Source organism: Desmodus rotundus, chromosome 1, assembly GCF_022682495.2.
Source record: "Desmodus rotundus isolate HL8 chromosome 1, HLdesRot8A.1, whole genome shotgun sequence".
Lineage (NCBI taxonomy): Eukaryota > Metazoa > Chordata > Mammalia > Chiroptera > Phyllostomidae > Desmodus > Desmodus rotundus.
The window spans coordinates 120,500,377-120,528,363 of record NC_071387.1 but is presented as its reverse complement, the minus strand read 5'-3'; the positions used below and the strand labels follow the sequence as shown (position 1 = coordinate 120,528,363).

The 27,987-nt window shown below is 60.8% G+C and overlaps 1 protein-coding gene across 11 annotated transcripts; it reads left to right on the top strand.

Annotated features, from left to right (window-relative positions):
• The first annotated feature begins 59 nt into the window (after window positions 1-59).
• Window positions 60-23,248, top strand: SH2B2 (SH2B adaptor protein 2). 11 transcript variants are annotated; one of them, XM_053930399.2, is made up of 12 exons: window positions 2,143-2,412; window positions 6,016-6,170; window positions 6,429-6,598; window positions 10,549-10,681; window positions 11,604-12,331; window positions 15,492-15,597; window positions 17,309-17,396; window positions 18,664-18,755; window positions 18,860-19,024; window positions 19,505-19,713; window positions 22,058-22,229; window positions 22,745-23,248. In XM_053930399.2, exons 5-12 carry the CDS (start codon window positions 11,633-11,635, stop codon window positions 23,083-23,085), a joined length of 1,872 nt encoding a protein of 623 aa, XP_053786374.1. In that variant the 5' UTR covers window positions 2,143-2,412; window positions 6,016-6,170; window positions 6,429-6,598; window positions 10,549-10,681; window positions 11,604-11,632; the 3' UTR covers window positions 23,086-23,248. The 11 variants fall into 11 exon arrangements, with proteins under 11 accessions (XP_053786362.1, XP_053786390.1, XP_053786365.1 ...); XM_053930396.2 differs by lacking the exon at window positions 6,429-6,598; XM_053930387.2 differs by lacking the exons at window positions 2,143-2,412; window positions 6,429-6,598; window positions 10,549-10,681 and adding an exon at window positions 60-485.
• The last annotated feature ends 4,739 nt before the right edge of the window (window positions 23,249-27,987 follow it).

Genomic DNA, 27,987 nt, shown 5'->3' with positions numbered 1-27,987 from the left:
CACCGTCCAGGTGGCCTGAAACTCTGGCTCCATAACCGGCTCCCACCCCGCAGCCCACCTAGGCACAGCCCCCTGTGCTAATCCCTGTCTCAGTCCTGAACGCTCTAGAGCTTGTGCACCCAGGGCCCCCTTGGGGGCGTCCCACCCCCATGCTCCTCATCGTCTGCCCCATCACAACTTCCTCCAAGGCCCCAGAACCTCCTGCCCTCAGACACCAGAGAGAACGATCCCCACCCATTCCTGTCCCCAGGATAGAGGTGCTCTTGACTAATGAGCCCCTCCCCTCCTCACTACCCCTCCCGACGCTAGCCACTTCCACTTCTCCCACTAGTTCCTCCTTGTCTCAGTCACTGAACAGCTGGCTCCTCCTCACTTCCTCCTCCCTGGGGATCACACTTACTGGCTTGCCCAGGGTTCCAGACCCCAGGACCCTCTCTGGCCAATGACAGCCCATCAGTGGACCTCAGCCTACTGCTCAGAACCAGGTTAGTCCACTGGGGGCCAGGTTCTCCCATCTCCCAGGAGGGTGGGGTCCACAGCCCCATCACCCAGTACAGAGCCTCCCTCTCTTCTCTCGAACCCTACAGGCGGTCTCCCTCCCACCTCTCATATTCCTACATCCCTCCCAGCCTCATTCATAGGTCTCCTGGTTCCCAGCCAGGCCTCCAGGCCAGTGTGCAGTTCCAGTCCATGGCTGCTCCATACCTAAGCTTTCGTTAAATGTTTCTTGGCCATATCTTGCTGAGAGAGCAGCTTGTATATGTGTGGAAGGGAAGGGGCTAGGTTCCAGGGCCTCAAACAAGGCCTGCCTTGCTTCAGTGCCCATGCAGAGGGCACCCCAGGCTGGGGGGCAGGAGGTCCAGGCAGGCTCCAGGCCAGTCTCCACCTTCACCAACCCACTGTTCCTCTCAAGGCCCCAGATAAAAACCCTTCCTTGCCTGTCCTGCTTTCTGGGAAATTAGATGTGAAATGGCTTTGGGAAAGGTTAAGGGCAGTCTGCAAGAGGAGAGCACCAGATGGAGGTGCTCCCCGGCAGACCACAGAACTGCCAGAGGTAGGGCTGCAGAGGGTTTAGTTGGGGCAGGGAAAAGCTGATCCAACGGCCTGCGGAGGCCGAGGGCTTGGGCCTGGGGGCAAGAGAGAGGAGGGGAGGAGCTCGGGGGCACCTCCACCTCTCTGCAGGAGCAACAGTACGTCACATCACTGAGCAACTCTTCCACACTTCTGTTTACACGGAGTGATGCCTTCCCTCTCCTCTCAGACCCCTTCCAGGCCTGCTGGAGTCCCTCCACCTTCTGGGAAGTCTACTGCAGGCGCCCAGGTGCCCACAAAGGCCAGCAGGAGTCTTTGTTTTCTTAGCCAGACTGGTCTCTACCCTAACCTATGCCCTGGTTCTGGGGCTGTAGAGCCGGGGAGGGGTGAGGAAGCCAGGGCTGTAGACCCCTATCAGCCCCGTATGACCTCCGAACAACGCGGGTGGGAGGAGGAGCCGCCTCAGTCTACCCAGCACGGAGAAGATGGGGAGGTAGGCACAGGCTCAGGTCTTCCCAGCCCTGTAGCCGCGGGGCGATTTCCGGCACCAAAAGGGCTGAAGGAAGGGGGCGTGGTGCTCACCCTCGGGATTTTTGAAAAGCAGGCGTCGACTTCCCCCGTTGCGACATCTGGGCCTCTTCGAGGCTCCCATTGCCCTGGCGGCTGAGAGTCTGGGACAGTGACAAATCCCGCCGGGCAACCATCACCAACGGGCACCCACGACCCACCACGCAGGCTGCCCACCCGGGCTCCATCCGCCGTGCTCCAGGAGCCACCACCCCGGGCTCCGGGGGACGCTTCCACGACGGAGGGATTCCAGCGCTTGGCCTGGGGCCGACTCCGTGAGACGAGGCGGTCAAGTACTCGCACCCCAAACAGGGTGGCTGCAGGCTCTTTCCTAACCCCTCTGGGTCTCAGGGCTCCGCTGCCCCATCGCTGCTGCCTCCCGAAGGAAGTGAGCAGCAGCCGCGGATACAGCTCCGACTCCACACGGGCCCGGGGCGCAGTGGGGGCGGGGCCGGCGAGGCCGGTGGGAGGCGGGACTCGCGCCGGGGGCGGGGCCGGGGAGGCGCGCAACGCGCGGGCTAGGGGCACAGGGGCGAGCGGGCAGAGCGCGCGCATCCCGGAGCTGGGCTTGGAGAGCGCGGGGCTTGGCTGCCTAGAGATCGGAGCCGGGGCCGCGCCGGGCCCGCGAGGAGCGCACTAGCCTCGGAGGTTGTGGACAAGGGAGTGAGGAGCCGCCTCCAACGCCGGCTGTCGCTCGGAGGGAGCATAAACCCGCCGCAGGCCATGAGCCGCCGGGCCCCGGGAGCCCCACCGCGGTCCGGACAGTGCTCCGCGGGTGCCCTGGCCCGCCCAGCCGCAGCTGCGCGCCTGTAGGTACGGCCTGCTTGTCCTCAGTTACCTCGTCCCCTCGTCCCCTCGTCCATCATCCTGGACCCCGTCGGTCCCTGAGGGCACGCGTGCGTGTGCGCACCGCTGCCCCAAGGAGCGCGGCCGCACGCGCCCCGGTCCGCGCGTGTCGTCTTTGTGTGCGCGGGTGGGAGGGAGCTTGACCAGGGACGTGCGCCCCCTGCGGGGATCGGCTCTCCTACCCCCACCCCGGGCTGAGCAGGAGTAACGGGAGGGGCCAAGACGCCTCCGGAGCAGCTGCGCCCCCGCCCCCTCCTAGGGCCCAGGGCCAGGGGTGGGGAGAACGCAGCGGGCCCCCTAGAGGAGGGGGTCCCTGGCTGGAGTGGAGGGGCGCTCGGTCTTTTCCCTAGGCTGTGGGGGCTGGGACGGGGCGGGGAGGGCCAACCTGGAATGAGGGTGAGGACCACACGCCCTCCGTTCTGCCCAGGCCTTTCTTACGTTCACCATTCTCTACCGCCCACCCCGGAGCTCTCCGGCAGCCCTGGATGGGAGGGTGGGGGGCGCTGAGGGTACCCGAGAGGCCGGCGCCTTTAAGAAGGGGCGGGTTCGTGCCTTCCATTCAGGCCTTTCGGCCTTGGCCATTGATGAACCTGCGGGCAGCGCGGGCCCCAGAACCGCGCCAGCCCATCAGGCCAAGGCCGGACAGGGGCAGGGACCCGCCTGGGCCCCCAGCAGCCCACGAAGGAGGTCTTCAGGGGGAGGAGTCTGCAGCTACTGGCCCCTCGGGAGCAGAGCAGGGGGACACCGAGCAGCCTCGGGAGTGACCGTGAACATGGTAAACCAAAATCAGTGTTCACACCAAGCTGGTGCAGGGGAGAGCCCTGAGGTCTGGAGTCAGACCTGGGTTGAACCCTACCTCTGCATCTTTCAGCCTCCATTATCTGCTCTGTAAAATGGGAGTGATGCTGCCTACATCCTAGCTGGGTGACCAGCAAGAGTTGCCCCCTCCAGCGCAGGTCACTGAGTGTGGGAGGAGTGAGCCCCTCTGGGAGGGCAGGAGGAGCAGGGGTTGGTTATCCCAAGAGGCTTTGGCTGCCTTTTGGGGGGTGTGATCTGAATCCCTCCTACTCTGGCCCCCACTTTAAACAAATCTCTTCCCTCCAGCCACCCTGCTCCATCCAGGAGGTTGAGTGGGGACTAACCTAGACCATTGCAGCTCCAGGAAATTGGAGAGGGGCCTGGCAGTGGGGGCAGTGCTGTTAGGCTAGTGTGGGGTCTCAGCGGCAGGGTTCCCTGCAAGCTGCTTCCTTCCTGCACCCCGCTCACCTTCTAGAGGGCATGAGTGATGGAGGGCAAGATGTTCTGATGCAGGTTAGTTGAATGGTTCTGAGTAATGGAGAGTTAATGCCTTTATTCTTACCCATATTGTGAAACATCTGTCTAAATTTTCTAAACACGGTTCTCCTAGGGAGAGCCCCCACACTCACACCCCAGGGTGGACTTCCTGAGGGAGTGTTGGAGGTAAGACGCCTGCCCCAGGCCAGGTGGAGCCTGGTTTCTGCCAAGGCTGAACGGCTGGCTTCAAGCTGACTCCGACCAGGCTAAAGGCATCATGCTGTGTCTCACGTAATTTGCACAACAACCGTGTGGGGTTTGTACTATTATTACCCCCATTTTACAGAGAAAGAAAGAGAGGTGAGGAGGTGAAATGACTTGCCCAAAGTCACTCAACCAACAAGGTCTGTAAAGCACTTTTCTCGGGCAAGAGCCTGGTTGTTTCCTCCTCCACGGTCTGCAGGGAATCCTGTATTGCAGGGGATCGGGGGCGGGGGGGGGGGGGCGTTAGGTGCCTCAGACGTCCTGGTTGCTGACCCCATGGGGCTCCAGTCCAGCCTTGGAGCCTGCCCCTTACTGCCCCTCACTTCCTGCCCCTTTTGTCCGCATGGGACTGGAAGGGTGGTGGCAGCTTTGTAGTCTGGGGAAGTTTCTCTCCGCTCCACCCCCTCACCTGGTTGGATCTGTTTTTATGGCTGTGCTCTGTCCCAGGGGACAGCAGGTGTGACTTCTCAAATCTGGAGGAGGTCACAGCCTGAACCTGTTTGGGCAGAGTGAGACAGGGCACCAGCGTGTGGGAATACAGCATCTTCTGGCTCCTCTAGGCAAAGCGAGGCTCTATTCACCAGCCACCTCCCACCCTCTGTACATAGGGCCCAGCTGGGTCCTGTGGTGGGTGTCACACTCAACTCGCGGCTCACAGTCTGGCGAAGACAGGCCACAGCAATGTGGTGTTGTGGAGGGGGAGGGGGGCCAAGTAGAGGCAGGGACAGGATAAAGGGGGTGTTCCCAAGGCCTCTGTGGCCTCAAGGCCTGTCAACTACCGGGGCAGAGTGGAGCAGGTGGGGTGATGCCAGGCTGGGTGCTAAGATGCTGCACTGAGAACAAGCAGGGGTTAGAGGAAGAGGATGTATTAGAACTTGGATGTGGTGAGTTTGCGGTGCTGGATAGCAGGCACACAGGGAGTTCACTTGCTTGGAGAAAGGCCCAGGGAAACTTCATAAGCATCCACAGTACCGAGAGCTCTGGGATGCTCAGAACTGAGGGGGAGGCATGATATGAGAGTCATGAAAAAGCCAGAAGGCAGACTGGTGGGCTGAGTGGTAGGGGTTGAGAGTGGGGTCCTGCACGTTTGGGGGACTGAGTCAGGGGGCCAGGGAGGTCTGGGAGGTGTATGGATAGGGGCCAAGGCGAGATCCATGTCACTGGGGGAAGGGGAGAGACTGCAAGGCTCAGGCCAAGGCTGGAGAGGGGGTGCCTCTGCTCTGCAACCCCAGGAGGGCAAGGCTGGTGCAGCGAGAGCCTCGCCAGCCCGCTCTCCATCCACAGAGCCTGGGCAGGAACTGTCCAGCACCAGGTGCTCCTGAAGAAGGATGGGCTTTCCTCCACAGCCCCCCGGCCCGGGTGCAGCTTATTGTTCTGGGCCCCACTCTCTGTTTGTCTGACATCTAAATCCTGCAGGGCCCAGCTCTGGATTTGCCCGCCCTCCAGCCTGTCAGAGTGCCTCCTCCTCTGAGGGTGGGCACCTCCATTTCTGAGTCAGGGCCCAGGTAATTCCACTGTGCCCTCCGAGGGAGAGCTCTCCAGGGCCCTGTCAGGAGTAGTATCCGCCACCCAGAGGGGCAGATCTGAGTGTAGCCCCTCGGTCCCCTCCCACCCGCCTGCGACCCTGGCCCTGTCAGCACGGCTCCTGGCTCCTAGTGGGAGCCTAGTGTAAATCCAGTGACTGAGGGGCCAGTCTCCTCCCTTGCCTGGACCCTCTCTTCCTGGCAGGGAAGGTGTGAGAGGAAGAGGGTTTTCAGCAGGGGCCCAATGAGAGCTGCGCTCTAGAAAGACGGGCCTGGATGCACAGAGGAGCCTGGATGTGTCGGGGGCGGGGGGGGGGGGGGGAGTAAGGAGGAGGCCTCTGCCGGCCTCTGCCGACCTATGCCCAGAGCAGTGGGAAGGAAAGGGGATGAAGGCAAGACATCCAGGAACTAGGAGCCGAGGAACTTTATTTTTAAACAAATTACTTTTCTAATCCTCATGACAGCCCGTGGATAGCAGTCAGTGCTGGTATCGCCCTCTGTGTTACAGATGAGGAAACTGAGGCCCCGGGCATCTGAGTCGCCCACCCACAGCGACCCGGCTAGGAAGCAGAGGAGCTGGGATTCGAGCGCAGGAGGTCTGGCCTCAGATCTCAGGCTTTTAAGCACTCGGCTGCCCCGTGTGTCAAATGACCAGATGTGGAGGTAGGGAGATACCGGGCAGTGGGCCCCTGTGATGGGAACATCTGTTGGATGCAGCTGTGGGGCCCCTTAGGACTCGGGGTTTGCAGATCTGAGCCAGCAGGGCCTGTCAAGGTTCGGGGCGTCCGTGAAAGCTAGAGGGCTCAGCAGGAAGGCCGTCTGCTCTCCCACAGTGACAAAGGCTGGGGTGTGTCAAAGGCATGAAAACACACGGAGCACAGAGCTGCCTCCCCACGATGCTCTCCATGCTCCTCTGCACAGGCCTTGGGCCCTGCAGCAGTCTGTGCGGAGAGCATGTGGCCCGCCTTACAGCTATGGCAAGTGATGCTCAGAGATGCCAGGACCACCGGCGCACCCCCTCCCACCACCCATTCAGAGGCGAAGTCCCAAGGGCGTTCAGTCTGCACCTGTCCCGGTCGCAGGGTCATGGGGTGAGCACAGATATTTTGGGGAGGAAGGGTAGGGGAATTCCAGCCACACCTCACTCTCACAGGAAGCCTTGGTTCAAAACCTGCCCAATGGGGACACTTCTGGGCCGGTCGGTAAGGTCGGGAAGTAGACTTGAGAACCAACACCCGAGTAGCCAACAGAGAAAGAGAAAAATGTGCCTGCCTGGTTGACTCGGTGCCTCCTGCAGGGGACAGAGATGCAGGCAGCCAGCGGGCAGAGGCACCCCTGGCTAACGCAGCAACCTCCGCAAAGTTTGTGTCCTACAGGGGGAGAGGTGCAGATGGGGCCAGAGGGGACTGTCCAGCGGAGGCCAGGAGGGCGGCTGGAGCACAGCAGGACGGAGGACGGAAGGAGTTCTGTAAAGTGCAGGCTGACCTGGGCAGGCCAGTGGTCCTGAGAATCCCAGAGGAGAGGAAGGACATCCGTGTGCATCGCTAGGGCCAGCTTCCCGGGTGCAGGGAGGAGCCAAATGGGTTCTTGTCTCCTTTTCTTGTATTGGAGGACCCCAACAAGAGGACCGTTTCCCCATCATGAATGGTTTATGGGGTGTGGGCACCCCAGCCAGAATAGAGCACCCTTAGATCTGATCTTCACCCCGGCGTACCTTTCTGAGCACGCAGCTGCACGAGGTGCGGGAGGGGGAGGATGCTGCCCAGGCCTGCCTGGGTGCATCCCGGGGAGGCAGCCTTTCCCGGTGCTGCTCGTTTGCACTGCACGGCGTCCTTCGCTTTCCTGGGGCTCCCTGGAAGCACTGTTGGTGGGGAGAATGCCTGCGGGTGTGGGCCAGGTGCCCCCCACCCCGGCCCCCCCAAGCAACCACCCTCTGTGTGGTAGATCGATTGGTCGTCTGCGCATTAGCGGGGCGGCTAAGATGCCTCATTAATATTTTAAGGAATGACCTGGCGGTGGGATCCGGAACTGCGTGCTGCGGGGGCTGAGGCTGACGGCTGGTCTTTTTCTTTTCCAATTGTCAGCTCTATTTTTACCACCGGAAGGCCAGCTGCCCCCTCTCCCAGGCCTCTGCTCGGGTCGGGGTGGGGGAGGGTCTCCTGTCTGGGTTCCTGGCGGAGGGGTTAAGAGAGTCCATGGCTTGGAAATTCGAGGGGCCGAGACTCTATTAGGCTTCCTCTGCCCCGCCTCCCTGAAGCCCCATCCCCTCTCCCTCCAGTCCTAGTGAGATGGGAACAAAAAACATTTTTCCAGGAGAAGCCAGAAAGCCCAGCTGAGCCTCAAAAAAAAAAAACGCAAAAAACAAAAAACCTGGTGATGATTGAGGGAGGGTGGTCTGCCCACTCAGGGCCCCTGGGGAGCCAGCAGCTGGTGCCCAGACCCGGTGGTCTCCCTTTGTCTCCATCCCAATCCTCAGAGGAGACTGATGGTGAGAGGTGACCCCCTGCCTGCCCCCTGCCTGCCCCTGGTCCCAGTGGAGTGACGGGGACCCCCAGTCTGAAGTGGCCTACGACTGTCACAGTCGGGCCCTAGAGGCCACTGCTCCAGCGTGGCGTTTTATTGGTGGGCACCGGGGCCTGGGGAGGACCAAGGCCTGGCCCGAGGCAGAGCCCAGATCTCCCCTCGCCCCACCCTGCGCTGTCTTGCCCCGGCCCACAGCTCTCTTCTGCCTGCCTGGGGCCACAGGAGGAGGTGCTCCCCCAGCGAGCCGCGGGGTCGGGCCTTGAGCCCAGGTGAGCCCAGGTCCCTGCACATGGTCTCATCCCAGTTCTGGCCCACAGCACGCACACCCTTGCCCCTTCTGGGCCCGAGCCTTCTTCCGTGTGACTTCCCGCCTCTCCTTTGTCAGGGCCGCAGTCCCGCATCTGTAATGAAGTGTGGGGCTCCTTGCCGACCCAATTGCTTGTGACTTTTACCTTCAGCTTTTCAACCTCTGCCACTTCTTTGTAGCCCTGGCCGGACCCAGGGGACACTGAGGGCTGCTGTGCCGGGCATCGGGCTTGCAGACCGCTGGCCAGCCAGCAAGGGTGGGTGGGGAAGGTCAAGACAGAACCAGCCTCCTAGGCCAGGCCCTGCCCCAGGCGTGGACACAGCCACCGTATCCTTGGAAGATTCCTCTCTGAGTGCCACCTCTACCTCCAGGGAGGGCACACTGGGACCCCCCCACCTCCACCATGAGAGAACCTCTCCCCAGGGCCCTGTCTCTCTACTCTGCCACTTCTCCTCGCCAGGAATGTTGTCGGCAGGGAGAGCAGAGAGGACAGGGATTAATGCCAGAGGATGGGGAACTGGGACTGACTTCCTCCCTGTCCCCACCTGCCCCATCTGGGAGCAAAATTATGTCCAACAGGAGCATTCCAACCTGATGCTGGCTCCAGTGCTAGCCTTTCCGAGGCTGGCGTGTCACCTGGTGGTCTCAGTGGTACAGGGGGGAGGTGGCCACGTTGGGGAACACTGCCATGCCGGGTAAAATAGATGGGCTTGGAGCAGGGGGACAGGCTTAGCTGCAGGGCTGCCTCTCACTCCCACCCCCCAAAGGGCGGGCCGAGACCTCCGCTCTCCTTGTCTGGAGGACTCGGTGGTGGCGGCAGGTGCATTGCTGCCTCCGCTTCCATTACCGACAACTCGGGCCTACCTTCTGCCCCCAGAGTGCGCCTGTGCCAGATTAGGGGGAGCGACATGGAAACATACCTGGAGCTCCCTGCTTTTTGCACCTTGCTAGAGGCACGTTGAGGAAGGGACTGTGAGAGCTCAGGGGAGACACTCATGCCAACTGGCAGAGGAGGCAGGAGGTCAGGGAAGGCTTCCTGAAGGAAGTGGACCTTGATTAATGATTGAAGGATAAGTAGGGTTTAGCCAGATGAAGAGAGGAGGAAGTGCAGGGCATTAAAAAGTCTCAGCATGAGCCAAGCTCATGGGTGCCTCGCCCCCGTTCTCCCCAGACCCTCTTCCCTTGTCCTGATAAGCCTGCCTCCAAGGTGATGCTCAGGCCTACAGGGCCCTCTGCACCCTCTTGAGGCCTGAAGCCCGAGGTCGGCCCCGCCTCCTCCAGGGAGTCTCCCTAGCTCCTTGGGGCCCTCTCCCCCAAGACCAGGGCAGGAATCTGAGGAGACCTGCTGGTTTGGAAAACTGTCATCTGTGCTCAGTGGCCTGCTTCCTCCCTGGGGCCGTGCCGTGGTTATTGACTGCAGCTCAGGGCCGAGGCTGCCCCGAGGAGAGAGGGAATTCCCCCAGTGCCCACGGCCCAGAGGCCCTGTGCACGATCTCACAGAAGTGGAGCAGCTATTTCTACCTGGCTTTAGTTAGAGCATGGATCCCAGAGGAGAGATGAGATGGTGCTCCCAAGAGCTGCCAGGGCCATGCCAGGAAATGGGGGACCCTGGGAGGGCAGCCGAGGGCATGACCCTCTGCCTCAGTTCCCCTGACAGTGGGCTGACCCCCTGAGATGGGCTCCCCAAGGCAGGGCAGGACCGCATCACCCCTCTTGTTCTCCATTGGTAAATTCCCCCTGGCCTTGGGAGAGGGTTGCATAAACCCAGTGGACTGTGCCCGTGCACCAGGGGTGATGGCCATGTTGGGGGACAAGGAGGCAAAGCCCCCAAGTACCAGGTAGTTTGGCAATCCAGAAGGAGGGACGGGGGTCACCTGGGAATGAGGAGGAGGAAGCTGGGGTCTGGAGACAGCTGGATTCTTGGGGCCTCTTCAAGAGGTTGGATGTGGATGGGCGCTGGGGACAGAACAGCGCTCAGGGAGGTGGGGGCACAAGCACGGCGTGCAGCCGCCGTGTGGGAAGAGTCGGAGGAGGCGGCACCTTCGATGACATTATGGTCAGATTTGATTCACACTAGGAGGGGACCCCCAAGTCCTGGATCAGGGTGAGAATCCCAGGCCTCACGTGAGAGTTTAGGTGGTGAAAGCTGGATGCGCCCAGAACGCAGAACACATTCACTTGTTCATTCAGTCATTCATTCATTGTTTGCAGGGCGCCTGCCATGTGCCAACCACTGGGGACACGGCCACTTATAAGCCTGTTAAAATACCTGCCTTGTGGAGCTGACATTCTCAGGGGAAGGGGCGAGGAGAGGGGAGAACACAACCAAGCAAGTGAATAAATGGTACGTCAGATGGGGTGAACGCTACAGAGGAAAGTAAGCAGGCAAAGGGCAGGAGATGCCCGCACGGGGCGGGAGCGTTTCTTCTCGGCAGAGTGGGGGGCAGGGAAGGCTATCAGACAAGAGCATTGGAGCAGAAGCCTGAGGGAGGTGACCGAGTGTGGAGGAAAGAACATTCCCGGAAAGTGCAAAGGCCTGAGGTAGGAATAGTGACTGGCATGCTTTCACAACATGGAGGCAGATCACGTGAGGCCAACAGGGCCAGGCTGGGACTTTGGCATCACTCTGAGTGGAACGCGAGCCGTTGCAAGACTTTGAGCAGAGGGGGGACCTGAAGAGTCTTATGTTTTAGAAGTGATGACTGGGCTCCTGGGCAGAGAGCAGACTGCAGAGGGAGGTCAGATTCGGGGAGCCAGTGAAGAGGCTGCTGAAGCATCGCCTTCAGAAGCCTAGGTCATGTAGGTCCCTAGGGGGCCGTGAGTGGAGGAGGGGGTTGGGTGCCTGACGTATTTCAAAAGTAGACCCCAGAAGGTTGCATGTGACTGCTTGTCCACAGGGCTTTGGGGCCCTCAGAAGAGGTTATTGGGGAAGTGAGGTCACTGGAGGCTCTTGGGGACCTCACTTCAAGGCCCCTATCATCCCAGCCTCCTTTGGCTGGCCCAGGATTGACTCGGGGTTCCCTAACTGAGGCTGCTGTTTGGAGACAGTGAATGGGGGCTCCACTCCTGCAGATACTGCCCCCAACCTCCCCCGTGAACCTCTTCACACACTGGTCCTGCTCTGAAAGGCTGCGTGTTGTAGAACCACCCCCACCCCCACCCCCAGCCTCAATGCACAGCCCCAGGGAGCCCCGGGGGAGCAGGGCCAGAGAGAGGGCAGGTGGGTGCTCTGGTCAGAAGTCACTAAGAGCTCTTCTAACCTGCAGCTGCAGAGGGCTGCGATGGGACGGAAGCCATGAATGGTGCCGCCTCCGGCCCCGCCGCTGCTGCCGCCGCCCCGGTCCCGGACTGGCGGCAGTTCTGTGAGCTGCACGCGCAGGCTGCCGCAGTGGACTTCGCACACAAGTTCTGTCGCTTCCTACGAGACAACCCGGCCTACGACACACCGGACGCCGGGGCATCCTTCTCCCGCCACTTTGCCACCAACTTCCTAGACGTCTTCAGCGAGGAGGTGCGCCGTATGCTGGTGGCCGGGGTCGCCGAGCACCCTGACGCCATGGATCCGGAGCCGGTGGCGCTCAAGGCGGCGTCATGCAGCCACTCGCGGAGCTCCGAGGACGTGTCTGCGCAAGCGGCAGCCAAGGCCCGCGTCCGCAAGGGCTTCTCGCTGCGCAACATGAGCCTGTGCGTGGTGGACGGCATGCGCGACATATGGCACCGCCGCTCCTCTCCCGAGCCCGACGCCACCCCACGTGCCACCGAGCCGCAGGCGGAGCCACGCGACAAATGGACTCGGCGCTTGCGGCTGTCACGGACGCTGGCGGCCAAGGTGGAGCTGGTGGACATCCAGCGCGAGGGTGCACTGCGCTTCATGGTGGCGGATGATGCGGCCACGGGCCCGGGGGGCGCCGCCCAGTGGCAGAAGTGCCGCCTGCTCCTGCGCAGGGCCGTGGCCGGCGAGCGCTTCCGCCTAGAGTTCTTCGTGCCACCCAAGGTGAGCGCCAGCCCCCACCTGGGAGATGGCGGAATGCCATGGGCACAGGATGGGGTGCCAGTAGCTGGCTTTGGCATTGCCTGGTCTGGTTGGCAAGATGGAGTCCTGAGTGTCAGGGTTCTGGGGTGTGGGCGCTCCACCAGGCCCGCAAGTCACTCCTCAAGGCCTCTCTGCACCTGTGAGGTGTCAGAGGGCCCTCAGGGTACAGTACAGGTTCTGGGGTGCTGTTTCTCATGGCATTGGAAAGCCTGACTCCTGCCCTACTCTCTTCCTTACCTTCAACCCCTGGGTGGCTGAAGAAGCCCAGAGAGGGGGCCTGCGGGGATGAGGCCAGGGAGTGACGGTGGCACTCCAGGGTGCCACTCCCGGAGAGGTCTGCATCTGTTCTGGTAGAAATCTGTGCATCCACAGTTTGGCTGCCAAGCTGTAGCTTTGCTAACCCTGCCCTGGTGGCCCTTTTCTGGCCTGCATTTCAAAAGCTAAGTTCTAGTTGTCACGAGCGTTTCTGTTCACAGGAGTACACTGTCCCCTCCCCCTCTTAGGGGCTCACCAAAAGAGCTGTAGGCGAAGTTTTGGGACTCCTCCAGGGTGATGAAACAAACCGGCCATGTTTAGAAAGTGGGAATAACTGTAACAATAGCGCCGGTTTCCAAGAGCCCGCTGAGTGCCTGGCCTGGTGGGCGGTCTCTTCCGGGTTGGTACTCCAGCAAGGTGGGCCTCATGGTCTCAAGGTCACGAAGAGAAAACAAATTAATACTCCAGTGAAGGGGGTGGGGAGGCAGCTCGAAGTCACACAGCTTATGGGTGGCAGAGCTGGACTAATTATACTCACCCCCCTGGGGGCCCCAGAAATGAAGGGAGCGTCAAGGTGGGAGCCCCTTGTGCGCTGGAAGGTTCAGAGAGGTGGGAGGCTGTGCTGGTGCGGCAGCTGGCGGCACCCCCAAGAACCACCCAGGGCTGCCGCCTACCCCTGGACCTACTCTACCCCAGTGCCTTTAGTCAGCCTGAGCCTCTCACCTCTGTCCCCATCATTCCATCTGCCAGAACTGCAGGTCCCACAGGAGGGGCAGGGTATGGGCTCCCCAGGCCTTCCCACGAGCTGCATGAGAAGTGGCTTCCTAGGGACATGCTCACTGTCTGAAGAGCTTTCTCCCCAAATCCCAGGGCCCCCCCACCCCGCTTGACTTCCCAAGAGCTGTTTGCTTGCCCAGGCCCCACTATTAGTTCCCAGAGAGAAACCGTAGACCATGAATAGACCATGAAGCTCAACTCCACCCCTTGTCAGACAGGGCGCCCAAGGTCCAGCAGGGGGTGGGGATGAGGTGGGGCTGCCGAGCGAGGGTCACCCAAAGGGCAGAGGCAGAGACCCAGGCCTTCAAGGCCTCCAGGCCCTGAGTGGCAGTCACAGCTGCCCGCCTGTAAATAGCAGCGGCTGCTGCCCTCAGAGGCAGGGAAGTGGCAGCTGGTGCCTTCTTGGTTATCCCTCTGAGCCCACCACTCACCACTGGCAGGAGGCAGGGTTCCTGAGGGCTCCCCTCCCCAACCTCTGAGGAAAGCTAGTGGTTTCCTACCCCCACCCCCTAATTGGGCCTCCAGCCCTTCCTTTGTCATGCAAATGCTCAGGGATTCCCGAGTGAGCCGGTAGGAACTGCTCTCTACCGTGGTGAGGGCTGGAGTCCTGTTTCCCTAACTTCCTTAAGGTGTGCCCCTGCTTCTCGGTCCGGGAGGCCTGGCCGAGCACCTGGAGCAGACAGGAGCTCAGGGGTTATTTCCTGGGCCCCTCTGCGTTCCTCTCATACAGCCCCATGAGTCAGGTCGCTGGCCTCCTGTCCCCTCAGAGCCCTGGGGCCCCAGAGCGCAGTGCGGCTGGCCCCCTGCCCTGGTGGGAGCCACCAACAGACTGGTATTTGCAGCACTGGATGACAGCCCTCCACGGGCTGAGCACTGGGTGCTCCAGGGGCACCAAGGAGGTGAAGCCGGGGCCGCACAAGTGCTCACCAGGCCTCGGGGCGCCAGGACAGGCACTCTGGAGGCACAAGCCAAGTGACGAGGGTCTGGGTCATGAAACAGCCTCATGGCTCTATCCAGAGAAGTGGGGACAGTGAGGCGCGGCCAGAGCAGGGTGAAAGGCAGCTGGGCCCAGACAGATCGGCCTCAAATGCCAGGCAGAGAATCCGCGCCGCCAGCCAGCAGGAGCCCAGCCGAAATAGCTAGTCTGGGCCTTCACTGCAGACCTCTGTCCGCTCTACCCACTCCAGCACCATGGCCCCCAGCCCCAGTGGCTGGCACAGTGGCCTGCCACGGTCAGCCGAGCCCCTCCGTCAGCACTCCAAGCCCGCTGGATGGTAGCCAGTGCTGCTGGGAATTCCCATCCGCCTGCCTGCCCACCCAGCATGTGGCCCTTCCCTTTCCTCCCGAGAAAGTCCCTGTCCCGGAGCCCAAGCCCTGCCGGGAATCTCAGTCTCGAGCCAGCCCCAGAGGGCCTTCAGGTCATGGCCAGGAGCTTTGGGGCAGAGCGGGGAGGGCCAGGCTGGGATTGGCCCTCCCTGGGAGTTCTGCCAGCTCACCTGGGTTGAACCCCACACTGGCCCCTTTTCCTCCACCGGGAAGATGCTGCCCTGCCCAGCTGTCAGGGCCCCCAGAGCTGTGCTCTGGGATGTCTAGTTTGAAGGAGGAGACCAGCATCTTCTTTTTAATGACCCAGAATAAGATAGAAAATACCACATGCCTCACACACAGGGTAAATATTGTCTGCTGACACATTCATTTCAGAGATGTTTTTACCTGTGTGTATCCTGGGCCACAACATCACATATGTTTCTTACTGTGGGTCAAGGTCAAAAATGGGAAAACCACAGGTCGGGTGGGTGCACTGGGTGGAAGGGCAGCCCAGGCACAGTTCACCCTGCAGGGCTCGGGGAGGGAGACGCAGATGTCAGCCCAGCTCTGCCCCTGACTTGCTGTGTGACTATGGGGAGGTCCCTTTGTTACCCAAAGACTCCCTCCACTCACCTGTCTGTGAATCGGGGGTCAGAACTCCTCTGTGCCAGGGCTGCTGTGCCATCCTAAGCTGAGGGCTGCTCCGGGAGGCGGGGAGCTCTAGAGAGGGTTTCAGGAGGCCCTGTGGTGATTCTCGCAATCCCCTCCTCTGGCCTCCCAGGCCTCTAGGCCCAAGGTCAGCATCCCTCTCTCGGCCATTATCGAGGTCCGCACCACCATGCCCCTGGAGATGCCAGAGAAGGACAACACGTTTGTGCTCAAGGTGAGTCCCACCCTGGCCCCACAGTTACTCTGGCTGCCCCAGGAGCCTCCCTTATGGGCGGCACAGCTTGAGGCCGTGGTAGGGGAGGGAAAGGGGCCAGCAGCAGGGCAGCAGGAGGGATCCTGGCTGGGAGTCTTAGGACCCTACGCAGGTGGTGAGCACCCAGCTGGGACTTAAATCCAGGCCAAGTGCCCTAGGAATCACCCACCATCAGGGGCCCCCTGTTCCCATTTCCTCCTGGGCCTGGGTGAAGCTCCTCAGTTTCACTTCTCCCCCTCAGTGGCTCCCCCTCCCCCACAGGAGCCAGCACATACCACCCCCTGGGCCCGCAAGCTGCAGTTACACGCACGCTCCTGTCGAGGAGCCCTGGAGTGTGGGAAGCCACCTGGTCCCACAGAGGGCGAAAAGGCGCTAAGGGTGGACGGGGAGGCGCCCTGGTGAGGCTGAGGGCAGCTCTTCCTTTTGCCAGGACCTATGTCACTGGGGTGGCCTGCTCAGGTTGCTAAGGACAGGCTCCAGCCGCCAGGGCTGTGCCCTGTGCCTCCTCAGAGGATAGGAGGATGTTTGTGAAGCCCAGTTCCCAGGAACCTGGTCCCGCCCACCCAAAGCTGCATGCAGCCCCCACCCTCCTCTCCAGGCTCCTGGGTGGGTTTATGCTTTTGTTCTCCCCTATTTGTTCAGTCACGAACTCCCTTATTCTAAATGAAACATTTGCCAACCCCACACCCTGAGTCACCCCCGGCTGGGGGCTGCGGGTACAGTCCCTCCCTGCCTGGCACTCTCATCTGCTGGGGAGATGCGTCCAGAGCCTCGCTCCCAACAGCCGAGTGGCCGCTGTGCTGCTGATTAGGCTCCGGAGCCCTGAGGCCAAGGAGCTCACCTACCAGCCCCACTCTGGGCCTCAGTTTCCCCATCTGTTCAGAGAGGGGCTAGAGGTTGGAGGTGGTCTCCAAGGACCCTCCCAGCTCTGAGATGCTGGGAGTCCAACAGCTGCATTGTAACTGAGGCGCACAGCAGGAAGCCGAGGGCTCGCAGCCTCTCAGAGCCCCGGGCTCGTGTCCCAGCAATGCCGCAGAGTGCTAGTGGGACTTGAAACACGTCACCTGACCTCTCTGGGCCTGTTTGCTCACCTGTGCAATGGGGAGTGCATACCACCTCCCTCCTGGGGCTGCTGGAATGAGGTCACCAGACAACAACAGGCAGGATGACACTCCAGGCCTGCCCCCGGCGAGGACTCTCCCTGCCCTCCTTCCCCTATTGGGGCCACTTGTCCCAGGGGTGTCACCTCAGAGGCAGAGTTCCGGGCACTAGGCAGGAGCCAGCTGGCCCCTTGGCCGCCTGGAGGGTCACGAGGTCCTTTTAGCCCAACTCCAGGGTGCCGGCCCACCGCTCCCCAGCCAGCACGGCCCTTCTGAGGCCGCATGTCCAGTGCCTGGGGACTTGAGGTCAGCCAAGCTGGACATCATCCCCAGTGGTGGGCCCAGAGGAATGGGCTGCTGAGAGTATGGGGTGGGGCTCTACCCCAGGACCTTGGCCTGGGTTCAGGGTGGTGCTTGATGGTGACACCACTGTCCCCCCTGCTGCTCGCATCAGTGAGCCTTGGTGGGAGAGGGGCAGGATGAGCTACCTGTCTCAGGTCTAGAGCCCCCGCTGAGGGTGGAGGAGGTTGGGGTACCGACTGCTGTCTGGACTCCTGGCCCCGCCTCCCCAGGTAGAGAATGGAGCAGAGTACATCCTGGAGACCATCGACTCCCTGCAGAAGCACTCGTGGGTGGCCGACATCCAGGGCTGCGTGGACCCCGGGTGAGTGCCCGAGTGACCCCAGGACAGGTGGGCAGGAAGGGGCAGTTCTCCGGTGCTGAGCTCCCGAGACGGGCTCTTCTGGTGGCAGCACATCCAGGTTGGTGCTGGCCGCTCACCCGTAGCCCCACCCCCACCCTGACCCCCAGCAGGCTTTTCGAGGCTTGCTCTGCAGGGCCAGGGCCTGGGGACCTAGAAGGAAGTTGGATCAAATCTCATCCTCACCCCAGGGGTGCCTGAGACCACTAGGAGGAGGGTGGTGATGGGGTGAGGCCAAGGTACAGGGGTTGGGGAGTAGGGGGAGGCCCCTAACCCACCCTGGGGCTCAGAAACCATGCTGGTAGAGGGGTTCACCATCTCCAAGGCTGAAAGAAAGCGTGGACTAGGGACAGGAGAGGGCAGAGAGAACAGCCCAGCAAAGGATGTGGAGGTGTGCGTGAGCTGGGGCTTGCCGGGAGCATCGAGGCCTTCAAGCAGTGAGAACTGGAGCTGGTGAGGAGGGAACTTTGATGAGAGCCGGGGAAGCCGGTAAGTCGGGGCAGCGGGGAGCCACGCACGCTGGTAGTGAGCGGAGGGCAGCGGCGGTCAGCTGTGTGCAGGAAGAGCGACAGGAAGGCTGGACGCTGGCTGCACCGTCCAGGAGAGACCTTGAGGCCAAGGGTAGGAGGGGCAGGCAGACCAGCAGCAGAGCATTTGGCAACAGCTCTCCTGGCTAATGGGGTGAGCCAAGCCCCAGGGGGGAGGGGCTGCTGCCTTCTAATTAACAGCTTCATTTAAGGAAGCACAATTAAAGTCCTGAGCGCCTCCCCGGCCCTCTGATCCCCAAAGTGGTTATAATCCCTCCCCTGCCACCCTCCCAACCATCTGCTCTGCACACTCTTTCCCTGGACCCTGTGAAGGTGAGCCTTGCCGTGTTTTAGAGCTGGCAGGGTCCCAGACACCCTGTGTCACAGATGGGGAGACAAAGACCTCAGGCCAGGAGGGGAGCTGCCCTGGCCCCACCCATAGCCGTGCCCTGGCACCATTTGTGGGGCTCTGTGGGGCCCCAGGAGGAGGCCAGCCTTTTGTGGGTTAGCAGGCAGGGGTCACGTGACCTCTAGAAGGACTGCACCCACCTTGAGACCTCTCTTATACGGCCCAGCCACACGTGGTGGCCACAGAATGAGCTGAGGGTGCACAGGGACCTCAGGTGAGCCACCTCCCGGTTCTGTGAGGGGCCCATGGTCCAAATCCCACAGCTAAACATGGTTTTGCTTTCTCACGTCCACAGGGACAGCGAGGAAGACACAGAGCTCTCCTGTGCCCGGGGAGGCTGTCTGGCTGGCCGCACGGCCTCCTGCAGCTGCGAGCTCCTCACGGAGGGTAGGCCGCGCAGAGCTGGCTGGCGTCGTGGAGGGCGGGGCTGGGGGGTGGTCATTCCAACGTGGCCAGACAGGCAGACAAGCTTCTTACTGCCACTTCTCCAGCAGTGGACCTGCCCCGGCCCTCAGAGACAACGGCAGCCGTGGTGACGGCCCCACACAGCCGAGCTCGAGATGCCATCAGCGAGTCCCTGGTCCACGTCCCCCTGGAGACCTTCCTGGAGACCCTGGAATCCCCGGGCGGCAGCAGTGGTGACGGCAATAACGCAGGTGCAGTGGGCCAGCCTGCTCTCCCAGCCCCGCCTTCCTTCACCCCCAGCCAAGGCCACAGGCACCCTGGCTCCCTCCATAGCCCTTCCTGAGCCTCACAAGCTGTGACATTTCATCCCACTGGGTCCTGTGCACAGCAGCTCAGAATTCCAGCTTTGTAGGCAAGTCCTAGAACAAGACCCTTCCCGCAGGCTCTGGTCTCAATAGAAAATGCTGCAGAAGGGGTGCGAGGGGTCAGAACCAGGGGTTAGGGGCAAGGATTTTGACTTGTTTCCAAGTTTGTTGCTGACTTCAGAGACTACCACAGGTATTCCTTCTCTCTGTGCCTCAGCTGGCCGCACAGGCTTAACCAGTGGGCGGGGTCAGCTCCAACCTTGTTCTAAAATTATCCAAACAGCGTTTTGCGTGTAAAAACCCAGCAAGATGCTGCATCTCCTTGTCCTCCCACCCTCACACCCCTCCCTCTGTCATCCTCTCCAGGGGAGGAGGGAGCAGAGCCTGAGACCGAAGCGGCCCCGGAGCTGGAGCTCTCCAACTACCCCTGGTTCCACGGGACGCTGTCGAGGGTCAAGGCAGCGCAGCTCGTGCTGGCAGGCGGCTCCCGCAACCATGGCCTCTTCGTGATCCGCCAGAGCGAGACTCGGCCTGGGGAGTATGTACTAACTTTCAACTTCCAAGGCAAGGCCAAGGTAAGCGTGCAGGAGGAATGTGGTGGGGAGGTGGCCCTGGTCCTGAGGCTGCACCCACACCCCAGGAGCGGGCACCGTGGGTGAAGGAGGCGTGACTCTCCATGGGCCCGGCCTCTCTGGACTTGCTCTCTGAACCACCTGGGTCCCTCCACCCTCTCTGCTCCAGATATGGCTTCTCCATTATCCAGATGGGGAAGTCACCTCCTGGTGGCTGAGCACTCAGGAGGCCAGGCCCTTCCGAGGACCTAACTCTGACCCCTCAGAAGCACAGGGTTTCTGAGGGTCTGTACCAAGAGCCACCTCAGTGCAGGGCTGGGGTCAACCAAGGCCCTTCAGCCCCACCTACTCCTGACAGCCCCACTTCCTAGCCTCCTCAGGTCAGTTCACCACCCGTTCCTGCTCCTCAGCTCCAGGCCAGGCCTGTGTGCAGGCCAAGGGACGTGGAAGGGAACCACACACAGGTGGGCCCTAGAGGACAAAATGCGGGAGGAGGAGCTGGGCCGAGCAGGAGGGCTGTGGGGGTCTGGAGGGCCAGAGGAGGCCCCTGACCCTGCCAGCCAGAGTAGCAGGAGGCCTTGACCCGAGACATGCAGTGGAGGGAGAACGTCTACGGTGAAGTGGGAAGAGCGGTCCCGACAGGGCACAGCGAAGGCGTGATGGTGCACCCAGAGACTGGGCTCTCAAGGGCGGACGTTGTGTGCTAATGTGCTGGCCTGGGTACACCGGGAAATATGGCCGTGGGGAGTTAGTGTGACCAGAATGGGCAGGAACCTCAACCTCCGCACCGCCCCCCCGCCCCATCCTGAGTTTCTGATAAGGAAACAGACCTAACTCTGGATTCCTCCCGGGACATGGCTCCCGCCACTTCCTGCTGGAGGAGGGGCTCCCCAGCGCTCCTGCCCCAGGCCTACCCTGGTGGTCAGTGTCCCAGCCCCCAGCTGACCCGGTGCAAGCCCTTCCCTGGCTCCTTGGGCCTGAGTCCTTGGCGGTGTCACTTTGTGGAGGAGGCAGCCCCTCTCCAGGGACACCTCCTTGGAAAGCAGCCGCTCTTACCAGTTCCTCTGACAACCAGGCACTTAACACCATCCCTGGCAACCCCAAGTTTACTTCTCGGCCAGCACCACCCCTGGCAGCCTCCCTGAAGAGCCTGGATCGGACTCCTGCCCGAGCCGGAGACTAGGATGGAGCCCAGCCAATCCAGGGGCATGGGTGGCGGGGGAGGAAGAAGAGCTGGACACTCCTCTCCTTCCAGGGGAAAGTCCCAGCGTCGAACTCACACCGGCCCCCGCCCCGTCAGAGTGGGGTGACTGCCCGGGGTGAGATAAGTTAGTGGTGGGGTATAGCAGGACCCCCACCTTCTGCTCGCACTCCTCCTGGGAAGGGGGGCCTCTCTCACCTTCAGTAGTAAATGTCTGAAGTGTTTCCCCAAAGACTGAGATGCAACCCCCTTGCCTCGGGCTCTGCCCTGGGGCTCTGCCCCCAAAGGCCCTGCCCTGGGTGCCATTAGGCTCCCTGGGTTTGCTCTCGCTGTTCTGGCAACTTCTGGCCCTGCTGGTGGGCAGGTCACTCCTGGAACCACCCTACGCCCTAGGTTTCTGTCCTTTATGTAGGGCTAGGCCAGCACCCCCGCCTGGGCTTGAGGCCCTGACACCTTCCTCTCACTTCCCCTCTTGCCATACACACCCCAGCGACAGCCACTCTCCCTCCTGTGGGATACGTACTGAGTGACATAAGGCTCACCCTAGAGACCACAAGCTATGGCTCATCTCCCTGAGGCATCTGCCCCGTGTGTGCCCTGGAGGCAGCAGCAGCCTGTGCCCCACGCTCTGCGTGCAGCCACTGCGACCACATTGAGAAGCACGTGCTGTCACCCCCACCCCACCCCCCCCGCCTGCCCTCCTTGGCATGGTTTCCAACCCTCTGGGCTCTGGCTCTGTGGGGACAGCAGGGTGGAGAATCACACAAACAGGAGTTCTGTGCCTTGTGACAATGGGTGAGTCACTCCTTCCCTGTGCCTCAGTTTCCCCATCTTTAAATATGGGGGCTGTAAGCTCTGTCTTATTCGGGCTTTTGGAGACCCGCTATGGGGAGTGTGAGGGGCATGATGTGGGTGCTTCCAACATAGAGGCAGATGTCTATTCCCTTCAGCTCCAGCCTGGCTCTGTTGCCCGCCCATTCCCCACCCCCATCCCAGGAGTGACCCCACCCTGAGATGGGACTCACATGGTAGGCGCCTGCCCTGACGTGACCCCCGGGGCCTCTGTAAGACTCGGTCCTCCCGGTGACCCCCAGAGGCGCTTGCCAGTGCAGGGCCCCACCACTGACTGCGGATCTGTGCCCACAGCACTTGCGCCTGTCCCTGAATGGCCACGGGCAGTGCCACGTGCAGCACCTGTGGTTCCAGTCAGTGCTTGACATGCTGCGCCACTTCCACACCCACCCCATCCCACTGGAGTCGGGCGGCTCGGCAGACATCACCCTGCGCAGCTACGTGCGGGCCCAGGGTCCTCCACCTGGTAAGGTGCCCCACCTGGCAGGTGTGGTGTCTCAAAGGGGCAGACAGATGGGCAGTGGGAGACGGGAGTCACCCTGCAGCCGCATCCCAACTGGGCTAGCTCCAATGCGCGAGGGCCAGGACTTGGGCAGCTGTAAGCAAGCAGGGCCATCAGGATTGGATACAGGGCGTGTTCTGCGTGATTCCTTGGGGGGGGGGGGGGGCGTGCTGAGAAGCAGCACCCAGCAGTCCCTAGACACAGGTGGGACTCTGCGCGGAGCTGGGGGTGGAGGGAGCGGTGGAGGGGTGAGTACGGGTGTCCGGCACTTGCGGGTTGAGCACCATTGTGTGTGTGCAGTGCCGCCTGTACCCGGGATATTATCTGGGGAAGTGGGCTGGAACCCGGAGGGCTGAATTCGGGTGCTGACTCCCTGTGTGATCCCAGGCCACCCCATTCCTCCGGGTCTCTGGTCCCAGTCTGACACGCTGTGACTAGGGAACCCAGGCTGGGCACTGATGCTCTGGGTCCTATTGCAGAGCCCGGGCCCTCGCCCAGCGCCGTGCCTGCGCCCCCCGCCTGCTGGAGCGAGCCGGCAGGCCAGCATTACTTCGCCAGCCTCGCCGCCGCCTGCCCGCCTGCCTCGCCCTCGGAGGTCGGTGGCGCCTCGTCTTCCTCCGCCTCGTCGTCCTCAGCTGCATCCCTGCCCGCTGCCCCGCGCGCCGCCGCCGAGGGCCCGCCGAGCGCGCGCAGCCGTAGCAACAGCGCCGAGCGGCTGCTGGAGGCGGCGAGCGCTGCGGACGAGCCCCCTGAGGCCGCGCCTGGCGAGGGATCGCGCGGCCGCACGCGTGCGGTGGAGAACCAGTACTCCTTCTACTAGCCCGGCGCGGGCGGCGCCCAGGCCCTGGGGCCACCCGTACCCGCCATAAGACCGCCCCCGTGTCCATCCGTCCAGCGGACCCTGTCGGCTCCAGTCGGCGCTGGGTGGGAAAAGCGAAGCTCTTCAATGAAGACATAAATGTTATTAAAGAGCCTGTTTTAGGGACTGCACCTGCCTCTCCTGTCGTCCTTTCTCCTGCTTTGGCCGTGGGCACCACTCCTTCTGGGACTGCAGGGGAGAAGGAGATACCACACGTGGGTACAGAGTGGCCTGGTGCCTGCGCAGTTCCCACCAGCTCAGTCTTAGAAGACCCCGCTCCCCACTGGCGAGGAGACAATTGGCAGTACCTGAATGAGGCAGAGAGAAAGCACTGAGTCAAAGACTCCCAGACTGCCCCAGAATGGGGGCAGGGGGTGAGGAGGGAGCTTTACAGTTGAGCTGTGAGAGAGGGGTTGGGGAAGGGGTGACCGGAGCAGAGGCTCAGGGACAAGAACAAAGTGTGGGGTGGGTAGGGGAAGAAGAATGGGGAGGGGACGGAGTCCTGGGCCTTGAATGCCAGCATGAGATGGACCGCGGCTACGAAATAGAAAGAGGATCCTGGGGCAGGGCAGTGGGGTGGTGGGCCGGATTCCTGCACACTGGCCCATTTGGTGGTTGGACATTGGGATAGGTGGTTTCCCAATTTTGGCCTAGACTTGAACTTGGAAGTGGCCTAGAGGGCCCTCCTCCCACCTTTACCTCTGCCACAGTCCCTGCTTCCTTGCAGGTGGAGGCTCAGCTGTGGCTCCAGTGTCCCCAGGCCCTGGAAACACAGCCCGCTCAGGGTCCCAGCGCTCCAACCAGCAGGCAGTGCTCCCTCTGAGGAGGATCTTGCACCTCCGCCTCCCCCAATCCAAGCTCTGCCTCCCCACCTGGGGTCCCAGACCCATGGTTCCCCTGACCGGGACAGGTGCCCTTGCAGGGCCTTCATCTGTGATGTGCATTTCGGGACCCCCAACAGCCTATCCTCCAGGGACTTCAACCAGGCTCCCACATGCCCTCCCCATGTGAAGCCACTGGCACGCTCAGTGGGCTCCCAGGGCTTTACTGCTCCAGCCGCCTGGCCCTGACCCACAGAATGACAGGGAGTGACAGAGCGGCACCCCTGCTGCAGCCGTGGAGAGGGAGGCGCAAGGCCAGCATCCGGCGAGCAGCCTGTACCTTGGCTTCCGGCATCTCCATCCGTGTGGCTGGAGCCCCTCGGCACTGGGGCCCCTGTGCCCTCGTGGTTTGGGGTTCGTGCCAGGCCAAGTGCAAGCCCCCAGCGCACCCTGATAGGAGCAGAGGCGGCTCTGGGGTGAGGCTCAGTCTGGGCAGAGGCCCGGGGACTGGTGAAAGCTGTTCGGCCACCTCTGCCTCTCAGTCAGCTGGAGTACCCAAACAGTTCCCTGCTCCCGCAAGACAAGATGGCAGAGCAGCAGACATCACCCCCCATCCTGAGGCTTCATCCTCTCCCTCAGTGGATCGGTCCCCTGGAAGTATTCAGGGTGCCCTCAAAGGCGGGGTTACGACGACATACAGAGTGTGTGTCATGCCTCAGGCTGCACCGTCGCTTCCTCCGGAGACACAGTCAGCCACTGTGGGGGTCACTTTACCTGCTGAGCACCCAGAGCAGACACCTAGGCACGGACGTGCGCGAGGTACTGACAGCTGTTGCTCTGCTGAACTGGGGGTCCAGGGCGTGAGAACGTTGGAGAGCCTGCACCAACCCCAGGGTGGCAGCCAGGCACTGTTCCTAGGGTGTTCCCAGGTTAAAATGATTTCGGGGGAGAGTAGAGGAGGAGATGACAGCCACCACCCCAGGCTCTCCCAAGGGATGTTGCACCAAGACCCAGCAGCACGAGGTCAAGTGAAAAGCAGGCTGTCCTCACAGTGTGGTCCCACAGCGAAACGCTCAGACCTGTCACTCAGAGTGGTGCTCCAGAAAGCCAGACTCAGTAGGACCCTGGAGAAACCACAGCCGTTGCACAGATGGCCGTGGCATTTTCATGGGGGTTCCTTTATTCCTCAGCAAGCGTTTCAGGTGCCTGCTCTGTGCCAGGCCAGGCCCGTGGGGTAGTTGGGCAGGCAGCCAGGCAGGTCCATCACAGAGGGCTGGCCAAGCACTGAGGCCATATGGAGGACGTGCCCAGCTGACTGAGGGCACTGGGGTGGGGGCTGCAGCTGCAAGGGACAGGAGAGGGGCACGAGACCAGCAAGGCTGAAAGGGCCTTGAGTGCCAGACCAGAACTGAAGGGCTTTAGGGAGCCAGAGCCAGTTTGAAATGGAAGCTGGGATGGGGTCGGTGTTGTGTTTTAGACAGAACACTCTGGGGTCAGGGCTAGGGGTGGGCGGATGGGTTGAGGTCAGGGGTTCAGGGAGGCTGGGTTAAGTCTGAGGGAGGGGCGACAAGCTGGGCCAGGGTGAAAGAGGAGGAAGAGAACAGTGACAGAGGACAGATCATCCGTAGGCTGAGGGGAGGGCAAGTGGGGAAAGATGGAGGATCTCTGGCTTGGAGGCCAGAAGGGCCTCTGCTGGATTCCCTTGGATAGGTCCACCTGAGAAGGGCTGTGGAGAACCCAGAATTCAGTCCCACACGTGGGAGAGGAGGGAGACACATCTTGCTATCTCCAGCAGGGGACCCCTCGGAACTGTCAGCATCTCTCTAGCCCTGGACAACCCCATCCAAACTGCTCTCAGATCCCCAGTTCTTTCCTCAGGAAAGAGGTGGGGCGAGGTGTCCCCTGTCAAAGCCACAGAAGGGTAATTTTGACTACCCAAAGTCTCCAAGGTGAAGAGCTCAGAGCCACGGACAGGTAAGCCACCGCCATGGATACGCTCTCCTGGGAGGGGCCCTCGACCCACAGTGAGGCTGGGACGGGGCCCATGGGCTTGACCAAGGGTGATCTGGTCTCCAAGGGCTACAGGGTAAACTGAGGGCACAGGGTCTCCCTGGGAGAGCCCCCAGGCCTGACCGCATGAAAGGGTTTTCCCTTGCTCAGCCCACCAGCCAGACCAAGAAATGGGAAAGTGCTGTGTGTCCCATTCCCAGATGTGAAGCTAAACTGGCTCCAAGGAGGTCATTGCCATGGGAACGCAGGTGTGTGTGCTGGGGGCCGGTGGGGGTGGGCCGGTGTCCACACCTGTGTCTGCCCCATCAAAACGCAGAGCCGGGTATTTTATGGCCCTGGAAGTGGACATTCCTTCAGAAATGAAACTGATGTACCGATTTAAAGAAAGAATTTCAAATAAATGTCTTGCATAGACAGTTTTCTCTGGCAGGTGCCCTAACTCAAGCAAGTGTGAGGCTTTTGGGGGCAGAGGAAACAGAATTCCTGGGACCTAGGGGTTCTTACATGCTTGGTATTAAGAGATAGTAAAGCGATGCCCTAATACAGATTTTGAGCAATAAATCTCAATCATTCTCCCCAAACCCTTTAAAAATGGGGGGGGGGGCTGGATCTGACCAGAACTGCCATGCTGTGGGGAGAAGGAGAAAGTCGCTGCAGTGACCCCCAAAAGGTCAAGGGTTCTTAGTCCCTTTTGTGCCTCAGACCCCTTGGTGGTCTGGTGAAGCCCAGGGACCCTCACTCAGAATAATGTTTTAAAACTTAGGAAGTAAAACTTATGAAATAAATACATAGAGTTGCAAAGGAAACCACTTCTACTGAAATTCAGTCAAAACATTAAATATAATAAAAAGTAATTAAAATATATTTTTAACTTGTGATGTGGTAGAATATATGCTTCTTTATTAACTTTAAATAGCAAGTTCTAGCAGCAGCTCTAATAACTAGCATAGTTTCCGAGAGTGATGAGTGTAAATAACACTTCAAAGTTTCTGCAACAACCAGGACGTGATGGGAAGATCCCCCTGATTCCTGCTCGTGGCAAAGAGACACGTGCCTCTACTACTGCTGCGGCTTCTCCTTCAATGAAAGAAATACAGTTTTTAGTTAGAGGTTAATTAAAAGACAGAATTTTATTCCCATTCAAGTTCGTGGACTTAGTGAATGATTTCCTCCATGAACCATCTCAGGACCTCAGGTTAACAATTCTGTTCTACAGTGTGAATTTAACCAAATATTAGATCACGTTAGTTCTTCTAAAGCTCCAAATGCAATGGTACATAGAGGAAAGGACAAAGTTAAGGGTCTAGACTTCTGCTTCAGTCAAGGTGAGGTAACACAGGCCAAATGTACCCTCCGTCCTGAAGCAAGGGCGCTGAGAACACCGGACACGGGGCAGTGAGGAACAGCGGTGTCGGAAAGGCAGGAAGCCAACGAGGGGAGCCCTGCACTGGTCCCAGCTTACTGCCTGGAGAAAGTTTCCAGGCCGTGGGGCAGGGATGGGAAAACCAGCAAGCACGCACAGTCTCTTGAAGTTGCGTAGACGTACCAGAGGTCCAGGAAGTCAGAACAACTGGAGTTTGCAGGGCAAGGAACAGGGAGAAAGAGCTGCACAGTGAGAGAGCTCTGGAGACCCACAGGACCCCTGCAGGACCCCCCCCCCCCCCCGCATTCAGCCAAGGATGTGGAATGCAGGGCAGCACAAGCATCGGGGGAAACCCCCAGAGGCCGGGAGGACAACTGCCCGAGAGGTGGCAACAGTGCCCGGGGCTCCCGCGAGCCAGACTGCAAACCTCAAATTCAGAGGATATCAGTTTCACATGTGAGGAGGCGTCTTGCCTCGGTAGTGAGAATAATTAGACAAAACGGCTCTGGTTCCACGTGAGAAAGTTCAAAAGCGAGACCTGAAAGGAACGAAAGTCTCCAAGTAATTTAAATGTGTTCCAGAACAGAACTCAAGGATATTTAGAAGACTACAAAAATATCCAGCATACGACAAGGTAAAAATTACAAGGTCTTGCTTCCAATTAAAAAT